This window comes from Syngnathus leptorhynchus, chromosome 8, assembly GCF_054491065.1.
Source record: "Syngnathus leptorhynchus isolate UIUO chromosome 8, UIUO_Slep, whole genome shotgun sequence".
In the NCBI taxonomy this organism is placed as follows: Eukaryota; Metazoa; Chordata; class Actinopteri; order Syngnathiformes; family Syngnathidae; genus Syngnathus; species Syngnathus leptorhynchus.
Genome location: NC_141202.1, coordinates 5,843,739 through 5,866,972, shown reverse-complemented (window position 1 = coordinate 5,866,972; position 23,234 = coordinate 5,843,739). Strand labels below are relative to the sequence as shown.

The 23,234-nt window shown below is 39.0% G+C and overlaps 1 protein-coding gene and 1 long non-coding RNA gene across 4 annotated transcripts in view; both read right to left on the bottom strand.

Annotated features, from left to right (window-relative positions):
- LOC147052156 (uncharacterized) overlaps positions 1 to 6,796 on the bottom strand; it is a 75,957-nt gene extending 69,161 nt beyond the window's left edge. For all 3 annotated transcript variants that reach the window (XR_015066951.1, XR_015066953.1, XR_015066952.1), the window contains exon 1: positions 6,534 to 6,796. This is a non-coding gene — a long non-coding RNA (uncharacterized LOC147052156). The remainder of the gene's footprint in view (positions 1 to 6,533) is intronic.
- Positions 6,797 to 12,678: 5,882 nt separating this feature from the next.
- sox4b (SRY-box transcription factor 4b) lies at positions 12,679 to 16,880 on the bottom strand. Its single transcript, XM_085918892.1, has one exon. The coding sequence runs from the start codon at positions 16,424 to 16,426 to the stop codon at positions 15,197 to 15,199; it is 1,230 nt and encodes a 409-aa protein (XP_085775018.1). The 5' UTR covers positions 16,427 to 16,880; the 3' UTR covers positions 12,679 to 15,196.
- Between the last annotated feature and the right edge of the window lie 6,354 nt (positions 16,881 to 23,234).

Here is a 23,234-nt window from a genome sequence, read left to right as displayed (position 1 = left end):
ACTAAATGGTTTCGGCTTCCAAAACACCAAACAACATTGCCTGTGGGCTAGACACTGCCTATGAGTCACAAAACACGGTACAACTAGTTGGCGTGCAAATCTAATTTCAATTAGCCATAACACAAACAAGTCACTGTTGAAGTAACCTTGTGAGACACTGCTGGAAAGACAGGAAACAATGGTCAATATCCTATGCATTATAATTTAACACATTTTGAAAAGGCTGAAATAGCATGAGTCCTTATTCATTTAGTTTAGTTTAGAATTATTAACTTGAAAGTCTAATAAATAATAGCATCATTGTTCCAGTCAAAATACAAGTTGAATAAAACTTCCATATTGAAAGTCACTGTGTTGGGTAATAAAACTCATTACCAATATTAACACAGCTAAAATAAATTGCTTAGTTAATCTGTATTCAGTTCCACAAACTGCTCTTGCTTAACCATCATGTGCTGCATATGAACCATGTAGTAATGTGTCCTGTATATCCAGCGGTATTGCACCATGAAGCTCCTACATTATTAAGAGTTGGCCACTTACTTGGGGTTTATTCATCCCATTTCCAGCCACTTAGATTATGAATTGCACTAGACTGGAAAATCATGTCGATGCAGAATGTCTCTTGGGGTACTACTCATTGCCTCAGGCATAATGTGACCCCAGGAATTATTTTCCTATTTTACTTTATAATCTTGCAGCAAAAAAAAAAGCAAATATTCAAAGACAAATATTGTTCATATTGTGATACATTTTGATGCTAAGTACCTAAATCATGAATCACAATCAATGTGATATATTAGAGAACAAATTTTGGTTCTTTGGTCATTGTATGCTAATGTTATATGTGAACCAAACATAAGTGTAATGATCATGATAAGTTTTCTTTCATTTAAAACACAACTATTATTGTGACTGGGTTTGCAGTGGAATGTAACTGGACTGCATGATACTGGATTGTGCAGACTGATTAATAAATGACTCACAGTAATGAATATCAACATTAGAAGAGGTCATGGACATTTGACTAAATGGTTAACTATGAATGTTCTGAATGCCTGTTTCCATGCCATCATTATATTCAACAGACAAAACATCCCTTTAGGAGTTTGCCAAGCAAAGGTCTGTGTGACACAACTACTTATCAAGGTTTCCATCTATACTTGAAAGAATCACTGGCAGTATGAATGAAGATCTGTATGTAAACATGTGCCAAATAGCAAGATATTAAAGGCTAGGATGAATATAGAAAAAAATGAATTTATAAAAGAAAACCGGTTAGATATTAAAAGGCTAAAGGAGCTCGAGTCCTATTGGTTGAATACATGAATTCCACATTGTGATATCAGTGTAAATCCACAGTGCATGGTTGTTTGGATGTGTTTACAGAAGATGAAAACAGACCCTTTTGTCTAGAGAAGCCTGATATGGCGAGTTAGTCTTGCATTACATATAATCTTATTCATCACCCTATTCCCAGGTAAGTTATAAAAAATATATCTGTAGCAAAACAGAATCTGATTTAATACTATTCAACCATAGAGCCCAATTCTGACAATGTACTACAGAGAATAGAAAAGGGATGATGGGGGTGTGGGGGTTACTGAACTGTTTTGGATTATGCAGCTGAAGGCTCAGTACCCTGACCGTGGCAAACATACTACAACACAACAACACACTCTTTAATACACAACTCTAATCTGATAGCTGTATCTGAACGTGATTATAGCTCACTGCAATACTCCAATGAAAACAGTGTCAGCAGTCACAGGACATCGGTTAGTAATTGTATTTGCGTGAACCATATCAAACTATAACACCTGGTTTCAAATCTAGTTTTTAAATAAGGATTACCAAAATGATGCAAAGATGTAGAGCAGCATCATGGCAAAAGGAGAAAAAGAAATTAAGATGAATCGTTTTACTTTATGTAATATTTTCAATTTCTAGATATTTGAGTGTTTTGACAACAAAAATACATATTTACAAGAAGCACTAATAATATCTGACTATCATGAAGAGTGACTTAAAAAAGTTAAGACTTAAAAATTGTTTTTTTTTTCTTGGTGGACATTTTGGTGTTCATGGGTAGGACAATATGATGTAAACAAATCTTTGCGGAAGTTTTCTTCCAATGTATTTTTGCACTGCATTGCCATTCCCAAAACATGCCAATCTCCTCTTCTATTAGCTATCAGTCATGCTATCCTATGATTCTATTTTTACTGTGCAAATACATAAGCAGAGCTAACTACTCGAACAAAAAGTGCAGGCAAATCATAATCATGAATTTTTCTTTTGGAAAACACCTTTTTGGAAATCTGACTGAAAAGATTGGGGTGGTACAAAATCTTGTATAGTATATATTCGACATTAAATTACCCTAGAGCAAGTAGTAATTAAAATGCAGTTGCATACTGTAATTCTTACGAGATTTTTTATATCATGACAAGCATGGCCACATTTGAACAAATAACACTAATAAAATGGATAACACCAGCCATAAAAATAAATAATGTAACACAGCATGCTGGTGGAATGACCATGAATGAATGGATATGTAGTAAGAATGAGATGCAAAGACACAAAGGAAAGGAAAGTGCTCTATAAAAGTTGTCACCCACATGATTTACTGAATCACTATCAAAGTATTAAAGCCCAGCAGTCCTGATACCACTATGCACGCTAGTGTTCATCCTCTGATGAAACATGGCTGTATCTGTTGGTGTCTATAAATCACTTCTTTATAATCTCCTAACTACCAGTACCAGACAATAACAGATTTATCTGTGATGAAATCCTGGTATTTACACTGTGCGCCTGTCTTCTAAGCCATTCTATCTGCATATCTAAGTCTATATGACCCCATGTGGCTAGATCTACACACACACCCGCATATATATATATATATATATATATATATATATATATATATATATACGGTGTTGTGTGTGTGTGCGCATCTGTGTGTGTTTGTGTGTGTATTGTATGAGCAGCAGATTTAGGTTTGACAGAACCTTAGTCTTTAGAGAGATTATCAGGCCATAACCCAGACAGCAACATGCTGTGCATTTGAAGTTGTTGTAAATTGACCTGTAATCGACAGACAGACAGACAGACAAACAGACAGACGGCAGGTTGAGGCCGTCATTATTAACAATGTGTTGACACCAACTATGTACCTGGAAGAGGGCAAATGAGGAGAAGATAGAAACATCTTCAGACAGGAGGACCTCTTAATTAGTAATCAAATATTAAAATTGTACAAAATGTACTTAGCCATTTGCAGCAGTAAAAACTCTATAATTAACTTCATTATCTTCATGAACAATTCACACTTAAAAATGAAATGTTGAATGAAATTGACATGACATCTGCTATTTGCCCAGGTTACAACAAATCACAGCTCATGCAACGTTCGCAAGCTGAGCCATGATTGGTCTCTTTCTCTTCTTTTTTTGTATTTGACACCACTTTTATGTCATGGGGAAACGCAATATTGTCCTCTTGTCAAACATAGAGGACTGTTTTTCTATTGTCAGATTCAAATCTAAAACAACAACTTCATTCAGTCAAAGTGAAAGAATGACTATCAACAGAAGAGAGACCAATGTGTAACATTCATCTCATCTTTCTCATCCTCTTTGCACTTTTTATCCCATCGTCCTGGTCTCTGTCACACCTTTTCCCTCCTTTATTTTCTGCCCTTCATTAACACTCATGTTTTTTCCCTCTTCATATCCATCCAATCCTTCCTTCAAATGCTCTGCCTGCTGAATAGTCATAAAAAAATATATAATAATTCATCCCTGTCCCCTAATGTGGGGATGTATTAGCATACCAGCAGAGCGTGCTAAGTTATCTCACAGCACCAGGCGCTGTGTGGTAATACTAAGCTCTGATTATTTGCAATAGGATGAGAATTAGAACTGTCCCTACAATTCGTTGTGGTGAGACTAATGCTATGTTTTTTGCGCACTGTAATTTACTGTACTGTAGCTTTCGAGTACAGTAGTGTCCTCTCATTGATGGGCACAAAAGGGAAAATCAATCAAAATCTATCTTGGAAGCGATAGTAAACATTATATTTGCTGTAGACTTAACATTTCACAGGGGTGATCTAAGATTGCCCGAGACAGCTTGATATCATCTGCCCGTATATGTCCGCTTACAATTTCTTGTAAACTTATTTTGTGCATCCTTAGCTCGCTAAGTTTAAAGGGAATGAGACGATCCATTATTTGTTCTCCTACAACTAATGATATTGTTCATATCTCAAGAATGTTTACCATTATTTACTATTCTTAGTGTGGACGTTTTTGTATTCAGATCTGAATTATTAGTCCTAATACATCCAACAGAGCAATATGTTTTTTTTAATCTTCAACCGAATGAAAAGGTTAAATTAGTGTGATAGTAAAACCAGATGGAAGATATGCCACAAAACCACTGCCCATTTTAACAACCGTCCCAGCTTAGTTACACATTTAAGCTTCAGAGCGAGAAGATGACATTGATTAAAGTGCTAATGTTGTCTTGTGTAACTCAGTGGATCAGCTTTAAAACTCATCTCCCACTGAGACAAGGCACAAAAGCACTCCCATAATACTCCCTCAAAATGTTAACGTTATGAAAACATCAATGTATTTGATAATGGTATAACTGATAAGCAATGTAATTATACTACAAAAAGTAAGGCAAAAGCATGAAATCCTCTGCAATGACTTGGTCGTCTACAATGGATCTGTCTGCTTCACAGTGAAATTTACCAACTATAAATTGCAATAAAAATATCATAAAAGGACCTTAAAGTAGTTACAATACTCACTTCATTCCTCACTGGGTACCATTACAGAAACTAATGACATGAATATATTGTATTTCATCGCTGATGGCACATTGACCTAACTTAAATGCAAGCAGCTAGATTCAATTCCCACTCTACCAGCAATGCATAGGTGTTAAAGTCATTGGTTCCCAACCCAAAGATTGTGGGCTTGAACCTGGACCCTTTTGACTTTGTAAAAGTGTCCTTGAAGAAGATACTGAGCTTGTCATGAAAAGATACATGACAGCCACACTCCCGTCCTGTTTCAACAGCTCAACATGTTTTTTTTTTTCAAGTACACACGCAAACACGCACTCATCTTCTATCCCTGCTAACCCTGTTTGCATGACTCATCAGCACCCATTCTATGCCACTGACCTATATCTGTCCTACCTGTGTGTCACCGTACCGTTGAGTGACCCACATTCCACTGATCCAGGCACTTCCATGCAGTGACCCATGGCAGATCCACGCGTAGACCAGGAGGTGGATGAATGCTGGTGTCCCAGAGTGTTAAAGCTTTTTAACATTAACAATTGCAGATTAATTATGAATAAGAAACTCAAATCCATCATTTTTGCCACTCACACTCAGTCCTTCTGAAACGGCAATATTCAGTCTTTTTCAAATATTTTATTTTAGTTCAGTTCAGTTTTGCCTTATTTTCCTATTTGTGTGAAAATTACAAATGGATAAAAATAATTAAAGAAATACATCCAAATTATGAAGTAGCCTATTTTAATTTAAGAATGTGTGCTTTATTGTTTTCACATATAAAAGTGGAGAGACGACTGACCTTTAAATGTTTGTACTGTAATAGTTGAGTCTGCGGAACATGTGCCCACCCAATTGTGAAGTCAAACAATCAATAAATCTTTAGTTATTTGTCTTTTTCTGAAAATGTGTCTGTGAGCGTGCCAAAAAGTGTTCCTGGTTGTGTTCTTCTGCAGCCAGTAAGGCACAGTCACAGTGACAATGAGATGCTGCAGGACCATGTGGTATGCAAAAAAAAAAAAGGAGGAGGGGCCTGGATACTAACGACAGCTAGTACTCGCTCTCATTGGTTCTCAATGACATCATTGATAGGTGCTGCAAAAAGAATGAAAGGAGCATGAAGCTCTTACTCTCCCTTCAAACTCTTCCTTACATGCGCAATTTGCACAGGTTAAACATAAGTGAACCACTCAAGATTTTTCTCAGTACATAAATGCCTGCCTGAATTAACTTCAACCTTGAACATAATGCAAATGTATCTTGCTTCCTCTCACCTAATAATCACAAAAACTAGTTTTGAACCCAACAAGGAAATAAGTTCAAATGGCACCCAACAATTTTGTTCTAAGTTCCAAAGGTTGCATGATTAATTAATGAATTATTAATAAATAAATTAATTAATGAATTACTTAATTATATTAGTTTCACATTGTCATGATACAATATATGAGTTTATTAACTTTCATCGAGAACCCACAGAAAACTCAATATGTTTGGCAGAAAACAAATAGATGATGCAGGTAGTAGTTCTCCATCTGCCTGGCACTTTACAACATAGTCATCTGTGAGGATAATTTACAGTGTCTCCAAAAAATATATATTTTTTGTGTGTAAAGCAAGTGGTGTGTGCATTCATTGTGAGAGAGGGTCCCTGACTGACAGACAATGCAGTAGAAAAGTTGCTGAACAAGGATGAAGTTAGGTCACTTACTTTACCACATAGGCTCAAAATTCAATACTCTGCAATCCGCTGAACAGTTAATCTCCAGAGTATATCCAGGTTTTTACATTTCCAAGTATATGCCTTGAACACATCTCTCAAGGCAAAGCTGCTCCAGGAGTTTAAATCCCGAGTCCTCGTCTTCTCCAAAAATAAAAGTATGCTGTCTCTTAATCCTCAAAGCTTCCTCATAGATGACTTTGGAGTTTCTCCATCTGCTTCCCAAAAATTTGAAGAACATTTAGTCGTCTGAGTTTTAGGTTCCAGCTAAAATAAAAAAAATAAAAAGAAAGAAAACAATTGTTAAAGAAAGAAAGAAAAGAAAACAAGTAACAAAGAAGGAAAACTTAGAAGTGGTCAATTTAAAAAGCAGTTCCTGTACTGACTGATTTCTATAATGTGCTTAGTAAACCAGCATAAAAAAAAAAACAATTTAAACCTTTGGGAAGAAATAACATATGAAATGTAGATAATTCAACCTCACATATACTACTTTTTTAAGTTTTTTTTTTTTTTAAGTTCAAATAAATATATGCAAAACATAGCGGTGGGGAGAGAAAAAAGAAACTCCAGTTAGAGATCGACTTTTTGAGATCCTGTGGCTTCAGTTTTCTATGTGCTCAAAAGTAAAAGTAAAATTTACTTTGAGTGTAAAAATGAAAATGAAACATTTTGCACGAATTGAAAATCATTTCAACTTTAAAAGAAAAGTTCTTTCCTGGTGGATTTGTGCATCTTTCTTTAAGTTTTCTTTGTATGGACAGAGAACAAAGGAACCTTTACTGTAACAAAGAAGCTGCTGAGTCTTATACCTGTTGATCAGCTTCCAGTAAATAAAAGTCAAGTTTTTAGCAACATATAAGTTTTTATAGCTTATACTAAAGCCTTAACACCCCAGTTCAGTCCAAATCAGTTTTTAATTCATGCAACAAGTTTCTTCTTCTATTCTTACTGACTTTACACCTGATTGCATTGTTCTAAATTCCCATGGTGCATTCGAATCCTCGGAGGAACATGAATAAAGACTTTGCGGACACATCAACCTGTGTAATACTGTTTGCATGAGGAAATGGTAAATATAAACAATAAAAGCACTTTTTCCCCACCTCCACGCGCACACACAAAAAGGGCGCATTCACTGTAAACTTCTGACGAGCATCTGCTTTGTCCTCAGTCGCAACATCCCGAAGGAACAAAACAAAGCATCTACACAAACTCAGCTTCACTTCTGTTAAAGTTCATAATTATTAATTGAATTACCCATACTGTACTTTGAGCATGATGACGTCTCTTCAAGTAGTGTCCCAAAAGATCGCGACAGAGCATCAGACAAAGGAAAAGACGGACCGCTCCTCTCTCTCTCTCTCTCCTGCCTGCCTACCAGAGTCTATGTCGCTCTACCTTTGCTGCTTTGTGCTCAAGTTTGAGCGCTGACGCACCAACAAGAGCGGCAACTTTTACTGGAAAAGAACATACAAAATCACCCCGGGAGCGGGGGCACACGCAAGTATTCATCTCAGGGGGCAACTTACCTGAAGGTGCTTTTCTCCGTGCGTATGGCTGTGCGTCCGTGCGGGGTGGAAAAAAAAATAAAGTTTGTTAGGACACATGCTGCTTTGTGTTGTGGAGTCCCCCCTTTGTCTACACGTGTGATAGATGGATGGGGCTCGTTTTAGCCGCGCCTAGTTCATTGCGCTCTCCAAACATGAGTCCCGCCCTCTCCGAGTCAAACTATGCACATTTCTCCATTATAGTGTCATTGTGGCTATTAGTGATCAACAATTCGGATACTTTTGTTGTTTATTTTTAGCCACAAAATTTCATCTTCACTAAATATTCCCAATATTGCAACAACTCGGTGTGACACTTTTTTTCCCTCTTAATAAATAATGCACAAAAAGTCAACTGTAGTGGTTTCTTACTGCACTTTTTGTTTTAATACAATACATTTTGCATTCACTGTCCTGGACTTACGATTGGAGATGACCATTTTTGCAATATTGAAATAGCAACAGTAATGAACAAAGACAGGAACAAAAGAAAAAGGTCTCATTCTAAATGTCTTTCTGTCCTTGTCAGCTCTGTTCCTTGTGCCAACTTATCAGCTCCCTATGGACGCAGGTGTCTTTTGAGGTGTCCCTCTTTGTCTTATCAATTTATTTGTACTTAGGTCCTTGCTATGTCAGTTCATTTTTGTTATCGCAACTTACATTTCTACAGTCATGTACTCCTGTCTGGCCTTCCTGTGCCCTACACTGATTCATCCCTTTATTACACTACTGTACAGTGTATACCGTATTGCAGTTGAAAACATACTTGAAATTGTCATTTCTAACGTTTTATTTTCAAACAGACCAGCATGAAGTTGATTAAGCATGCAATATTGATTCATTGTAACCTTTTGGGTTTGCCAAACCATGTGATCAAATGCAATTAAAATCAATATTATTTATATAATGCAACCGTGCGGATGTGGAGCAAGTCTTTCATATATTAACACTTTTACACAAGAAGAAAGGAAGCTCACATGAGCGGGTATAGTGCATGTGTCGCTGAGCCAACAAAAAGAGTATGCTATTGAATGTGCTTGCCAGTTCTACAACGTCGTAACCTGCTTGTAGTGACTAGAAAAGGTGGGACAATCTCATGAAATGCTAAACGTCTAAGGCTAAGGCATGGCATTTGGAAAGATTAACCCACCGAATGTGTTTTTAAATGTGGTATGAAATTTTGCTCTGGGATTCAGGATGACCCCTCTTGGCTTATTTATGATGCTTCTGACAAACTGATTATTTGAAACGGATTCTGCCCCCCCCCCCAAAAAAAAACAAACAAACAGGTAAGCACATATAGAGTTTTGATATAGGACTGTAATTTGCAGCAAATTTTATTATGCAGTCTAGCACATAAAATTGACACATCATGGAAAATTGTGTGTACAAAACAAAATGGCATTTCTGTTCATTGTGTTTTTCATCATCTATTACCTGCTTCTGTGATTGCATTTTAACATGGAATAAATCCATATCCAAGTGCAACATGTCAAACGAAATAGCTACATTGATTTTTGTTCTCTCGCTTCTCCGTTTTTCTTAAGGGGATATTGAGGATCAAATGTGAGGATACACAACACCTTTAACATCAACATAGTTTTAACATCAAATAATATTAGAGTTACATCAACAAATCTATCTCTAAAAAGGTAATAATGCTCAATTTAGACTGACACTGTCTAGGAGACATTTGTGTGCATTGTGTGTAGTTTGCATTGTTGTATAACCTCTTGGTAGGCTGCCTGACATTATTTAGCCACACAAGGGACAAAATATTGTGTTTTGTTGTGCTTTACTGTAGGTACCATGATCTCAATTCAGTTCTGTATCACACCTTTTTGACACACTGGCCTTTTGCTTCACACTTTTGGACATCAGTCGGCAAACCAGCTAATTTGCATCATCATCAACAAGTGGGCTGGAGTAGGGAGCAGGAGTTTCCAAGTAAAAGCAAGTACCGGAAAATGTACTGGTCAAATATTAGATGACAAATGTGACCGTTCAAGGACAGTCTTTCCAAACTTAGGGCTGCAACAGTGATTCAGTCTGGAGCAAAACCTAGAATAAAAGGAGAGAAATACTGATACCACCACTGCCTCAGCCCCCTGGGAAGAGAACTGAGCAGATAGGTCGGCATTGCAATACAGTCATGGTTCTCTTTACCCACCCACTAGCACAGCTCTTATCCCCCCTGCTGGGGTTTTACTGGACCACTGACTCCAGCAGCGAGACTGTTCCGCTCCACTCTGTTGTGCCCCAGCTCATGGCTGCATCTCTCCCACTGAGGAGTCAGCTGAGCAATGCATGAGCCATGCATGAGCCTGCACACTGAACAGGCTTCATACAGCTCGGAGGAGCTTAAGGCTTACACAGAGGGGCCAGTGCTCTTTGGAAATATACAAGATTATATGGCAAACTGCTGATATTATGTGCATGCATGGTACGTGATGATATTTATCATCGGGAGGTTGAGGAATAAAGTATTATACCACAGCTAACACCAAATGAATGCTGGAAGGAAGGGGGAGATATTTATATTCACTGCGGAGTCAGTAATTACACCCAACCATGCACTGTTGGAATAAAACTGATATATCAGACAATTGCTGTGACTCTGCAAGGGCTAATACAGTTTCTTGGAAAAATAGAAAAAAAATATAAAACAGCTGCAGATTCATCAAGTTCTGCAGTGAACATAGAGTACAAGGAGCAGTATCTCGTTCACAGTTTGGAAACAGTGCATTGACTCAGCCTTTTTGAAATTGCTGATTTAATACATTCCTTTGCTGCTGTGTAATAGTAAGACACTCTATTTAGCGAAGCAATCATACACTTCAACTTATTCAAGACATCATTGTAAAAAAAGATAGAAAAATTATGAAATGACACCACCACAAGGTGACCATCACTGTACATAATGACTCTGTACTCTATAGACAAAATGTTCACCATTTCATATAGCTCAAATAAGTTGTATAATGCACAAATATAATACATTAAAACTTTTAGTGCATGTTTATTTCAACCACTATGCCTGATTGAAGACCATGACCAACCATCAAAAAGTAATCTGCACCCCATAAATCATCACAGAAGAGGCCGACATATAGTGTCTGCTCTCGCTGTGGGGATATCCTTGTACTGTCATTCATTTCATGCAATAGAATTTTAGCCATCACACACACCCACACACACACAAACACACACACGATATTCACAGACCTAGACAGGCAGACATGCTTGTCAGCGCGCTGGAGGGCCGTTGGTTGACTGCGACTAAACCAGCCCTTCCCCCACAATAAAGATCTGTCTGGGAGAGGGGGAAGGGAAATCATGACTGTCTGAACACAGACACCCAGCATACAGCATAATGTACAAGAAAGAATGGCTTCAAACAACAAGGTCCCAATGTGAATTAAAATTGGCCCTCATAACTGAGTAATGTCATTTATCTAATGTAATTTGTAATTTAGAATTAAATCCCTTATTAACACTTGGTTAATCTGATTTCATAATCATGCAAATTAACAGCATACAATTAGATTAAAATGCATTTAGAGATGCAACCTGAATGGCAGTTTTTTCTATATACGTACTGTAAACTGTGCTTTTCATTTTGTTTTGTTTTTGTGTGTGTCTTAAAAGCATGAACTTTTCTGTGCTATACACAATGGATTGCAGAAAGTACATGCCAGTCTTATCAGCAGATGTCACCTTGTGCATCACATTCTGTTTGCGCTCCAGCTCTCGATAGCAATTGTACACTCTATGAATTCATTTAAATGCATTATGATGTGAATCACACACACCACCCAGCATCATAAATCTCATACTTGCCTTGATTTTTTTTTTTTAAAGCAGATACACGTATGTCGTTGCCAATGTGAATTTACCTGTATTTAAACCTTACTGCAAAGGATACCCAACTTTTTCCTTTTCATGTTTATGTTAGCAGAATTATTATATGACTCATTCAGATATTCAGTAACTGTTATTGAAGTTCCCCTTAAATTCACACTTCAATTGTGAAAATGAAGAATTATTTTGGAGGACTTTATTGTAACCTCTACTTTTATATCAACTCTTTACATTTCTGAGCCAATCCATCCATGTCTGTATTTTAATGCATGTCACAGCTTATGTCTCTGTAAATGTACACAATATAAAATATTGTACCGTATGAATCACTGTTGAATTTGTGGGATTCAAAATCACATATGTAAATACAATGAAGTCGAGTAGCTGTGTGCAAAATCACACATGCAATATCTGTAATGCATGTAAATGTTCTTATTTGTTCAGATTTTGTCAAAGTGGTGTGACCATCAGTACAGTTTTATGAAATCCACTCTGTGAAGTATACCTTTTGGAAAAATAGTGCATATGGGAATTTAGATTGAAGACTCTTAACTAGTGTTCTAGTTGGTGGTTATCGTTAATTGAGGGTAGTTGTACTGTAAAAAATGCAGTACGGCTGTGAAATAGTGTCATGTTTTGAGATTTAGTTAGAATATCACAATACAAAGACCAAATGTCAACAACAACAAAAAAAACTTGAAGAATCAAGAAAGACAATGACAGAATTTCAGTTCCAGCTGATATTTATTTCCTTCCTTGAAAAAGTTCTGTACACAAGTTTATATCAACAATCTGACAGGCAGTGAATGAACACAATTTAGCTGGCATGAGTTCTCCTCCCTTTCTCTGAGTCTCAAAAAAAGGTGGTTCCTTTGTTTATGGCATGATTAGAGAGACAATACATGATAATTCGACACAGCATATTGCACAGGATGGATGAAAAATAAAGTTAATATACTTAAAAACGCTTTCATTTATAATATATATATAAAAAGTCCTGAACTGACCACCTTAAAAGTAAGGATGTGTAAAAGATAGTCGTTCTAGACAGTGCCTGTCCTTGATAGCAACAACATACATAAACACACAATCTTTTTGCTTTATGATACAGTCAAATATACAAAGATTGAGTTCAATTTTTCCTCATTTTTTCCATTTTTTTTTCTGAAAAACACAACAGCTAGGTAACCTGAATCCGAAATACAAATGCTATTCACCATGCCATAAACATACTAAACAATTATCTAATAGTTAGCCAACAAGTAGAAAAGATTATATATTCAAATACAATGAGAAACGCAGAACAAGTAGATGTTGCGGAACTCAAGTCAGAAATTTGAATATGCTTGATCTAGATCTTCTTTGTTGTTTGTTGACTAAAAAGATAGCCAATTTAATCCAGTGGCTGGTGGATGAGTTTGACATCAGTTTATGAAAACATCAAGAAATAAGACAATTTTAAAGCTACAATCTCCTCATGTGTTGTAGGCAATATATCAGAGAGAAAGATAATTAAGAAGGAGAGGCTGCTGCTTCAGAGACTGACTGTTAAAGCCACATGCTCCACGGGAATAGCTTCTGGCAATAATCAGTTCATGATGTGTCCTAAAGAAGCCTGTAGACTGGCACAGTAAACTGTAGAAGGTAGCCTGCAACAAAGACTGCTGCTGCATTCAAGGACTATTGGAAAAATCAAAATTGCATGTGTATGCCTGCATGGTGAAACATTCTCCATGGAGGATAACAATATTAGATTGGTTACAAACATCAAGTCTTGCAAGTCTTAATGTGACAAAATTTGCCAAATTCACTATCGATTCCTGATCAATAACTGTCAAGCGTATCTGAACAAAGCTTTACATTGACCACCACAGAATACTATGGTTGTTTTGCTGGTTTACTTTGGAAAGAATTTCGAGCAGGCAATAAAAAATTTTTTAAAAAAAAAGCTTTCCAACAGACCTTGAACACAACATGGAAACCAGCCACCTGAGGTTTCCAAATCAGGAAACCCAAATGTAGCTGAATTATAGGCGGATCAGATCAATTGTTGACTCCTCCTCCATATAGATTTGTACAAAAATACACTGAGAAAATAATCAAACTGTTTCCTATATTTTACGTGTCCAAACGTGTGTACATTTAAATATAAAAAATGAATCAAAGTTGTGTGTTTTTAAAACTCTAGCCCTTCGCCTGAGAAGAAAACATGACAGAACAATAACAATAACAGGAATTAACACAAAATAAAAAGACAAAACTGCTTGGCCCAGTATATAAATACAATATCCCATATAAAATGGCATCTGAATACATGTACAAAACAAAGCTCTGTGTATGAAAACAAAATCTGGTGAGGAGTTTTAATAAGGTATTACTTGAAATGATCATTTTGGTCCTGAATAGTAAAGAAGGTGTGTGTATAAAGTTCAGCACTGATTTGTAGATGCGTTTGAATCCTGAAGTTTGAAATATTAAAAGAGCTGGTGATTATTACAGTGTCATTTCATCAAACAAATAAAAAAGACGAGTTGAGGTGAGGCTAGCTATACATTTAAATAATCCTAATACTGTACTATTTGTAACTGCTTACATTAGATGTCAACATAGGAACAAAGTAAGCTATCATGCTTGTTTTTTTTTTTTTGCTTTTGAAAAGATATCAAACTTTGGGGGGAAAAAAACAACCCACCTTGGTTTCATACAAAATCCCTCTGTGACCACACGTTAGAAAATTGTCGCACGGCAGTCTAGAGTTATGTACCTTATAGTGATGAAATTCACTTGGCAAATCGGTAAAAAGTTGTGAAATGTCCCTTTAAAAAATAATCAGCAACAACATTGATTAAGTGAACGGCGGACCGCATAACGTGCAAATCAATCACAGTAAAGTTGTTGGGGGGGTCATCCAGTTCACCGCCGAGGGTCTTCTCAAACAGGAAACCGAACCGGTGTTACGTTTTTCCCCTTTTCGCTTGTTTTGCGCCGCTCCACGCACGCCTGTTCCACAGTCCTCCACGGTCCGCACATTCAAAGCGAAGCCGCCCACAAAAGGGCCCTTTTCGGCTTTAAAGGTTGAGCTTTCCAAGCACTTGCAGACGAGAAGCAACGCCATGGCGCTAGTTTTGAATGGGTAGTAACTGGTCTGGGAGTTTGGAGACAAAAGCAGGAGCTGCCCACCCACACGCTTGTGTCCGGGGCCCAGGACTTCGTTTGCGGTCGTCGGTTGTGCCCACCTTGTTTTCAGTATGTGAACACCAGGTTGGAAATGGTGGACTCCAGCCAGTCCCCGGAGATCATTTCGCTAACTTCGGGGGTGCAGTAGTCGGGGAACTCGAAGTGGGAGCCTCCGGAACCGGACTCAAAGTTCAAATCCAAGTCCCTGTCCAGCACCGAGGAGCCAAAGCTCCCCAGCGACATGCTGTCAAAGTTGGGGCTCGGGTTCAAGTCGAGCAAGTCGTCTTCGAACTCTTCGTCCTCCGAGGAGGACGAGGACGACGACGAGGAGGCGGAGCAGTGGGACCCGGAGGGTGTGGGTGAGGAAGCCCGGCGACTGCTGTACGTTTGCCCGGCGCGACGCTGCGACGAGCCGCCTGGGCTTCCGCTACTGCCGGCCGGGGACTCGCTTCCTTCGTCCCTGCCGCTGGACACGTCCTCGTACAGGCTGAGCGGATCACTGGAGTCCGCAGAGTTGCTCAGTGTAGGACTGGCCGGAACGGTGACTGAGGACGCGGGACTGACGCTCAAGCCGCCCCCGTAGACGTGGTAGACCCGCTTGGCCCTCTTGCCCTCCGGTACTTGCTTGGCTGTGGATGACACCGACTTGGACTTGGAGAGTGTGATGTGGTGATGGTGGTTGTGGTCCGGTGGCTGCTCAGAGGCAACCTGTGAGGCTTTGGTGCTACTGCTGTTCCCGAAAAATGATTTGTGGGCTTTGCTGCTGGGTGATTTGAGTCCATTCTTCCTCGAAGAGGAGGACGACTTAATGCTGGTGCTGTTGGAGCTACTGTTGACTCTTTCCCCCTTTTCCCCGCCACTTCCCGGCTTGGAAGCGCTCGACTTGACCTTCTTCCTGGGCCGGTACTTGTAGTCGGGGTAGTCCGCCATGTGCTTGAGCCTCAGCCGCTCCGCCTGCTGGATGAAGGGAATCTTGTCGCTGTCTCTGAGGAGCTTCCACCTCTTCCCCAGGCGTTTAGAGATCTCGGCGTTGTGCATGTCAGGAGACTGTTCCATAATCTTCCGCCTCTCGATCTGTGACCATACCATGAATGCGTTCATGGGTCTCTTAATGTGGCCGCTCGGAGTTTTACACCACGCCGGGTTGTCCCCGGCTGTCGAGGAGGCTGTGGAACCGGGGGAGAGGGGCGAGTCAGCGGGGTCCAGATCCATGCTCGCCCCGGAGCTCGAATCCCCGCTGAAGAAGGAGGAAAGCGCCTCCGCAGTGCTCTCTGTGTGGCTCATCTTCTGCACCATGCTGTCTCTCTTCTCCGCGCACTTAGTTTAAAACAAAAGTAAGCGCTTTTCTCCCAGTGTATGAGTTAAGTAAAAAAAAAAAGTCAGTCCTCTGATGTGTCGTATAAACTCAGTCCAGTTTGGCCAGATATGAAACACAAAGTTTAACTTCCAGAGCCTTTGCCGTGACTGATCTTTCTCCCTTCCTTCTGTGTGGTGAAAAATCAATAGAGCCGAGTGGTGCCCAGCAAGCACAACAGTCTATGCGGCTGACTCTGGCCCGCTACTGCAAAAGACTCCCAAGCAGTTATAAGTGTTTTTTTTTTTTTTTTTTCCGGCATCAGCCTGTGTCCCCTCTCCTAGAGACAAAAACCAGACATGCTGGGGAGGGAAAGGAAAAAAGGAACTTAAAATGAATAACACGGTCCGCCCTCCATCTGTTTACTTGCAGCAGAGTTTTAAGCAGCCCTCCAGACGCGTCTCCCTTTGCATGCATTTATCCCTTCCCGAGATACAACGGTGATAAAAAATAAGCCAATGGGAGGCTGTCACTAGCCTGCCTCCGAGCCAAACCGACGCCCATCTCGGCGCTGATTGGTCCAAAATGGAATCTAATAATAATCAGCGCGTGCAATGAGCAGCCTCGTGTCTGACCTCATTCCAGAATACAAGAAACTTCCATTTTTTTTTAAAGAGACACTGGCTTATGTTATCGCCCCCTCCCCTTTTTTTCTACTCTACCACCAAGTCCATGTGTATGTCATTAACATATAGCTATAAGGGAAGCAAAGTAGGTTTTGCCACATGGAAAGTTTGAGAACAGTTTGTACTAGTAGGGAAATGTGAATTAAATAAATATGTACCTTATATTAATGTTTTTTTTTCTTTCTTCCCCCATTCTAACTGGAGAGCATATAACAGAGTCTCTGCAGGCAATACACATCCCCTGGGCAATTTAGGGGAAGCACTTAACATTCCCATTAAAAAAATATATACATATATTCATACTAATGCCCAAAGAAGGATTTCTGCTGGAGACACAAAATTGCCCTACCCTAACGTGTCTTACATGATAACGTACTTATTTTCTGTTCCGACACATGTGCGTGTGAACACGTTCAACAGGATCATGTTGAGCAACTGAGTGGTTGAGCCTCTTACAGAATAATGTCTGACGCCTCAGATGGTTGGACTGATTTGAGAAGTCTCTTTCTCTCACTCTCTCTCTCTGTCTCTCTCTTTCTCTCTCTCTCTACCCCCCTCTTTTGGGCGGTCCTTTGTAGGAACACAACGGCCCAACCCTCTGCAGGCGCACACTAGTCAGGGAGAAGAGAGTTGTTCTTGATGGTTGTACAATGAACGTATATCCATTCAGGCAGTCTGCACGCTGAGGCAGTACTACTACTGCTATTACTATCATACACACACACACAGATACACCACATTTGAACAAGGGGTAAAATGAGAGCATGAGACCTTGAGTACTTGTGCACCAGAAGAATAATGCTAAAGGTACACAATTTGCAGTTATATCAGTTTAATTGGTAAAAATACACCTTTAACTACATCTGAATTGCTGTTGCTGCATTGTGGTGCCATATTGAATAAAGAGTCAACAATTTTATTCTCAAAGCTTTTTACTACTACAGCACTGTATTTCTTCCTGGAGAGAAGGTGCAAAACATGTGAAAGCACGTGGGCAGTCAATGATTGCCACTAGATGGCGTCGCAGAGCCAGACAGGGCTAGGCTATGTTGCAGTCTGAGAATTTGGGCAACAGATCAGACTCAGCATCAAGAACATTTATTTTGGGTGTGGTGGGGGTTACATAATGCCTCTAACCATGACATTGGGAGTGTACCTGGGCACATTTGTGGATTTGAATTTTGATTGAATTCTGATACATTCTTTTCTTTTGAGACATTCTCATTTTGGGACAGTTTGCATATGATGAACTGTGAGTGTGAATTTTAAAAATCACTGTCATAATCTCTGTGTTGAAAACCATCAAAATGATATAAAAAGAGTGATGAGAGAGATTAAATGAGGCGACCACACGTTTCTAAATGAGAGTCAAAGGTGACTTAGACCACCAGTGAGAAATTAGTATGGAAGTTTAGTCACCAGTGTTACCGGATGCATTTCAGTGGTTACAATTATACTCAATATGGCCTCATATCTCCAGTGCATCCAAGTAAAGCAATGGGTAATTGGGCTCCAATTTGTGTGTTCATGGAGCATAACAGCAATGGAAATAAGAATGTTAACTCATAAACTCCCTCTGCTCCTAAATGCCATTTTAATAAGATACTGTGGGAAAATATAATAAATATGTTCTATAGAAGTACCTTGATGGAGTGGCACCCTATGGCAAACGTGTCATATATATATATATATATATATATATATATATATATATATATATATATATATATATATGGATTTCTGGTACATTCTATATTATATATTTATTATATATATATATATATTATATAGGTATATATATATATATACCTGACCTAACTACCTACCTTTCAGCACTTACACTCAATCCAACATTTTTATCAAGTGCACTGTATTCTGTTCTATTCTGTATTGTATCATATTTGAATTTATTCTCCACCTGGAAAGCTACACGGGGTATTTTACATTCTTCTCACCTCATTGAGCACGTCTTTTTCTTGGGTAACAGTGCCCTGTCTTTTTCTTTCTTCCAGTGTGTGCAGATTAGTATGCCATGCATGCAGACACGCAAAAGCACGCACACACACAAATATACAGGAGCTGAAAGGATAAGTAGCGCTTTCAAACTTTCCTCTTGCTTTTTCAGTCACTCTTCTTTACTGCCATTGTTTGAGTGTGGTGCAGCTGCCACGTGAGTTGGAGTGGGTCGCGTGCCAACCCTAATCTCAACAGGTGTCCCTTTGGAAAACTCCCACCACCCCCTCACAACACCTCCCTAAGTCTTTGTCATGCCTCACACACACCCTCCCAGACGCTAAATTCTAACCCTCCCCCCACTTTAGTTGTCGTCACGCTTGTTTTTCAGCAAATTCAGCAAATAGAGTTTGATTGAAACATTACAGCTAAAACTGTGAGGTATTGCAAAACTACACCTAATGAAACCAGTCATTTTAGAAGTGGACAACTATGGTAAGGTCGGGATTATCCTAAAATGCTTCATTCACTGGCCTTTTGAGTCCTTCTTTCCAGCATAATTTATCATGTTTCTCAGCTACAGCCAACCACAAAGGCAGTTTTTTTAAAATTTAATCCATATGGTCTGCCATTGCATCCCGCACTGATGGAGTGGACAGCAAAAGAGTGCCTACAAAATGTTCACTGTGATGTGCTTCAGGCATCATACATCAGGTGAAGAATGCTTCCTTTTGATTCTGTCTTCTAAAAGTTTGACTTTCTTCAGCTTTCTTCAACAGGTGCATGCACTACTGTATATGGACAAATGACATGGCACACACGTAATAAATTCATTCAGAATTAGGTATGAGTGCCTAATCTTACCAAGACATTTTGAACAATTATATGCTTCCAACCGGAGATGCGATCAAGTCTCAAGTGCAAGCCTCAAGCAAGTCTGAAGTCTTCACTTTCAAGTCTTAAACACACTCCAAGACATTTCAAGTGACCTCATTGTGCATTGAGATTCAATAAAACAAAAAATATATATTTTAGAATGTGCCAATTGACTATGCCTTTAAAGACCTCTAGTATTTAACAGCAGTTGTCGGCAAGGTTGTGGTAAGCATTAAAAACTGTTCATCCAGTCATCTTTTGCCTAATAATCTTCTGCTCTCTGGGTATCCCATAAAACATAAAACCACACAATGTTAAGTTGGGAAAGGTTTATTTGAATAAAAAGCATACTTGTGGCAGACATGCACATGAATCAGGAAAACATCATTGTCTCTCAGAATGTTGTCGGCAAGGCAACAGCTCCAGTAGCCCAACATTTACTATGACTTGATGGTCTTTTATTTATTATATTTTAATTGTCATGAAAATCATCCTCACAACAAAGATCTTTACAACCCTCAAACAGACGGATGACCGGTTACAGTATATATGAAATGTGTTTATTTAGTCGTATTTCTAAAGCTTTGTTTGAACAGGTGTTTTCGGCCACAGATACAGACAATGATACAGACATAAATACACATGCAAGAACACACACTCTCGGCAGTCAAAGTCTTATCTTATCCAGAAAGAGCAGCTGCAAAGTATGACCCAAGCTGACCTGTTAATGATTGGAGTGTGTGTGTGTGTGTGTGTGTGTGTGTGTGTGTGTGTGTGTGTGTGTGTGTGTGTGTGTGTGTGCGTGTATATGTGTGTGATTTCTCCCCTTTGCCAAGTGACATGAGCTTATTATCAGTGGCCACACTTTGATTTGTGAAGTTTAGCAAGTTGGATTTGAACATCTGCTGCATTTCAAGGTGGTTTCTATGTGAACTAAAACTTCATGTACAAACATTTTACAAGAAGTGATGATTAATAATAATAACCGTTTGAATAATAATAATAATATGACTCTTTATTTAAAAGAATATGAGCCAAGGAAATACAGGTTTTCTTAACTCAGCTTGGGGTGACTCGAACAGCGTGAAATAAAGAGACATTTAGCACTGTATCATTTGAGCATCATCATCGCAATGCATGTCCACACAATAGTCATACAAATCACTGCCTTCTTTTTTTAGAGCCTCTGTGCAATTGAAGAGCCCAAAATATGTTATTATTATGAAATATTAGGTTTATTAAATAGTAGGATTTAGCGGGGTGTGAAGGCTTTATACTTGTGACAAAATAAATACTAGCCTAACTGTCATTGTGGACATTAACAACACTGGGAGAGCTACTGTGATATGCTGTTGCAGTTACAGGAGGTGGCAGCTGACTACAGAGACAACTTCAATCTGCCATACATGGTTGAACGCTGTCATGAGAAATGAATGTGTGCATAAACGGTTGAGCTTTTGATGTGTGTTCAGGTGAGGAGCATGGCAAATTTGCACGAGTGTGTGTGTGTGTGTGTGTGTGTGTGTGTGTGTGTGTGTGTGTGTGCGAGCGACTGAGTCTGTGTCCATTCAGAGGTGACTTGTCAATTGACTCGGAATCATAAGACCCGGTGTCACCATGTCACCTGCAACCTGTACTGCACGTGTGTGTGTTTGAAATAATGTGTGTTTGGAAGTATGTGTGTGTGTGTCTGTGTGTGTGTGACTGTGTGTGTCAGTGTCAGTCATAACCCCCTTGGGATTTCTCAGTCCTCACCCAAAAGAAGAATGCATGGATGACACTGTGAAGGGTCCCTGAAGTGGCGCTCAGGTGATGAGGCAGCCATGTGTGTGCGTGCGTGCGCAAGTGTGCATGCATGTGTGTGTTTGTGTCTTCACATCCCGAGAGACTCACTACCTTCTTTTGGGAATAGATGCCTCACATGATGGTTTTGGCAATGCAAAAGTTGAGCTATGATCTGCAAAGGGAGTTGATGCTGCAGTCACTTTATATCACAGTTGTATAGAGCAGTGGTCCCCAACCTTTTTTTGCGTGACGGACCGGTTACGTCTCAGAAATATTTTCGTGGACCGGCCTTTATATAAATAAATAATACATACCGTATATCCCAGACTATAAGGCGTACCTGACTGACTATAAGGCGCACCTTCAATAAAGTCCCAAAGTCCCAATGATCATCGTCACAATGGCCCATTTTAAAACTTTGTCCATATATAAGGCGCACCGGACTATAAGGCGCACCGTCGGCTTTTGAGGAAATTTGAGGTTTTTGGGTGCCCCTTATAGTCCGGAAAATACGGTACATACAAATAAATAATACATCTATAATAAATATATAAATACGATGAAATAAAATGATACGACTGGCATAAAACAAGTATAAATGACGTAATTTTTTATTAATTGTTTATTTATTTATTTATTTGTAATTATTTGTTTATTATTTATTAAATGTTCTTAATAAAACTGTAGGGAGGTGTATGGGTTTATGGGGCAGCACACGAGCAATTCTGTTGCAAATTTTTCCATGATAAAATATTTTCGGTACCAGTGGACTTGAATTCAAGTCACTGGGGTGAGAGTCCAGAGCACTAACCACTCCACTACAGAACCTATGAAATATTGAGAATTATTATAAGTGCGCAAATTATATATGTATTTATCTTTTTTAATATGCATTTTATGGCTGGTGCAACCTGTACTCCGGTGCGACTTATAGTACGGAAAATAAGGATTTTTTTTTTCTTTGTATTATTTTTGTTTTTACACATCAATTTTGCATTTTCACTTTTTTGAACATGCCTTTGTATATCGTATGGTTTCCTGCAACAAGTCTAAACTAGGTATCATTTTTCCATCATCAGATTATTAGAAACACATTGGACGTATGCATCTCACTAAGTGACAAAGTACTTTCTCACCAATTACCGACTACCATATCCTCTTCACACCCGACAGACTGAGATGTGTGTGTGTACGTGTGTGTGTGTGCGGTGTGTGAAAACATTAACTCAGAGAAGGTTTTAAAGAGGTTGTCACTTGCGTTTACCTTCCCTCAAGCTTCATTAGGTGATTGACATGGTTTGATAATATCACACTGCCATGGATAGTTCCTTATACCAGTGTGGATGTCTTCAATATTGCCATGGATCAGATACAGTACATTACATGACTGAAAGGTTTAAGAATGTGTCCATCAATCGATTCTCCTCGTCGACTGAGAACTTCTTTATAACAAAAGACGTGCATTGGCAGATGAACCTTGGAATAAAGCATTGACATCCCTGACTTGAAC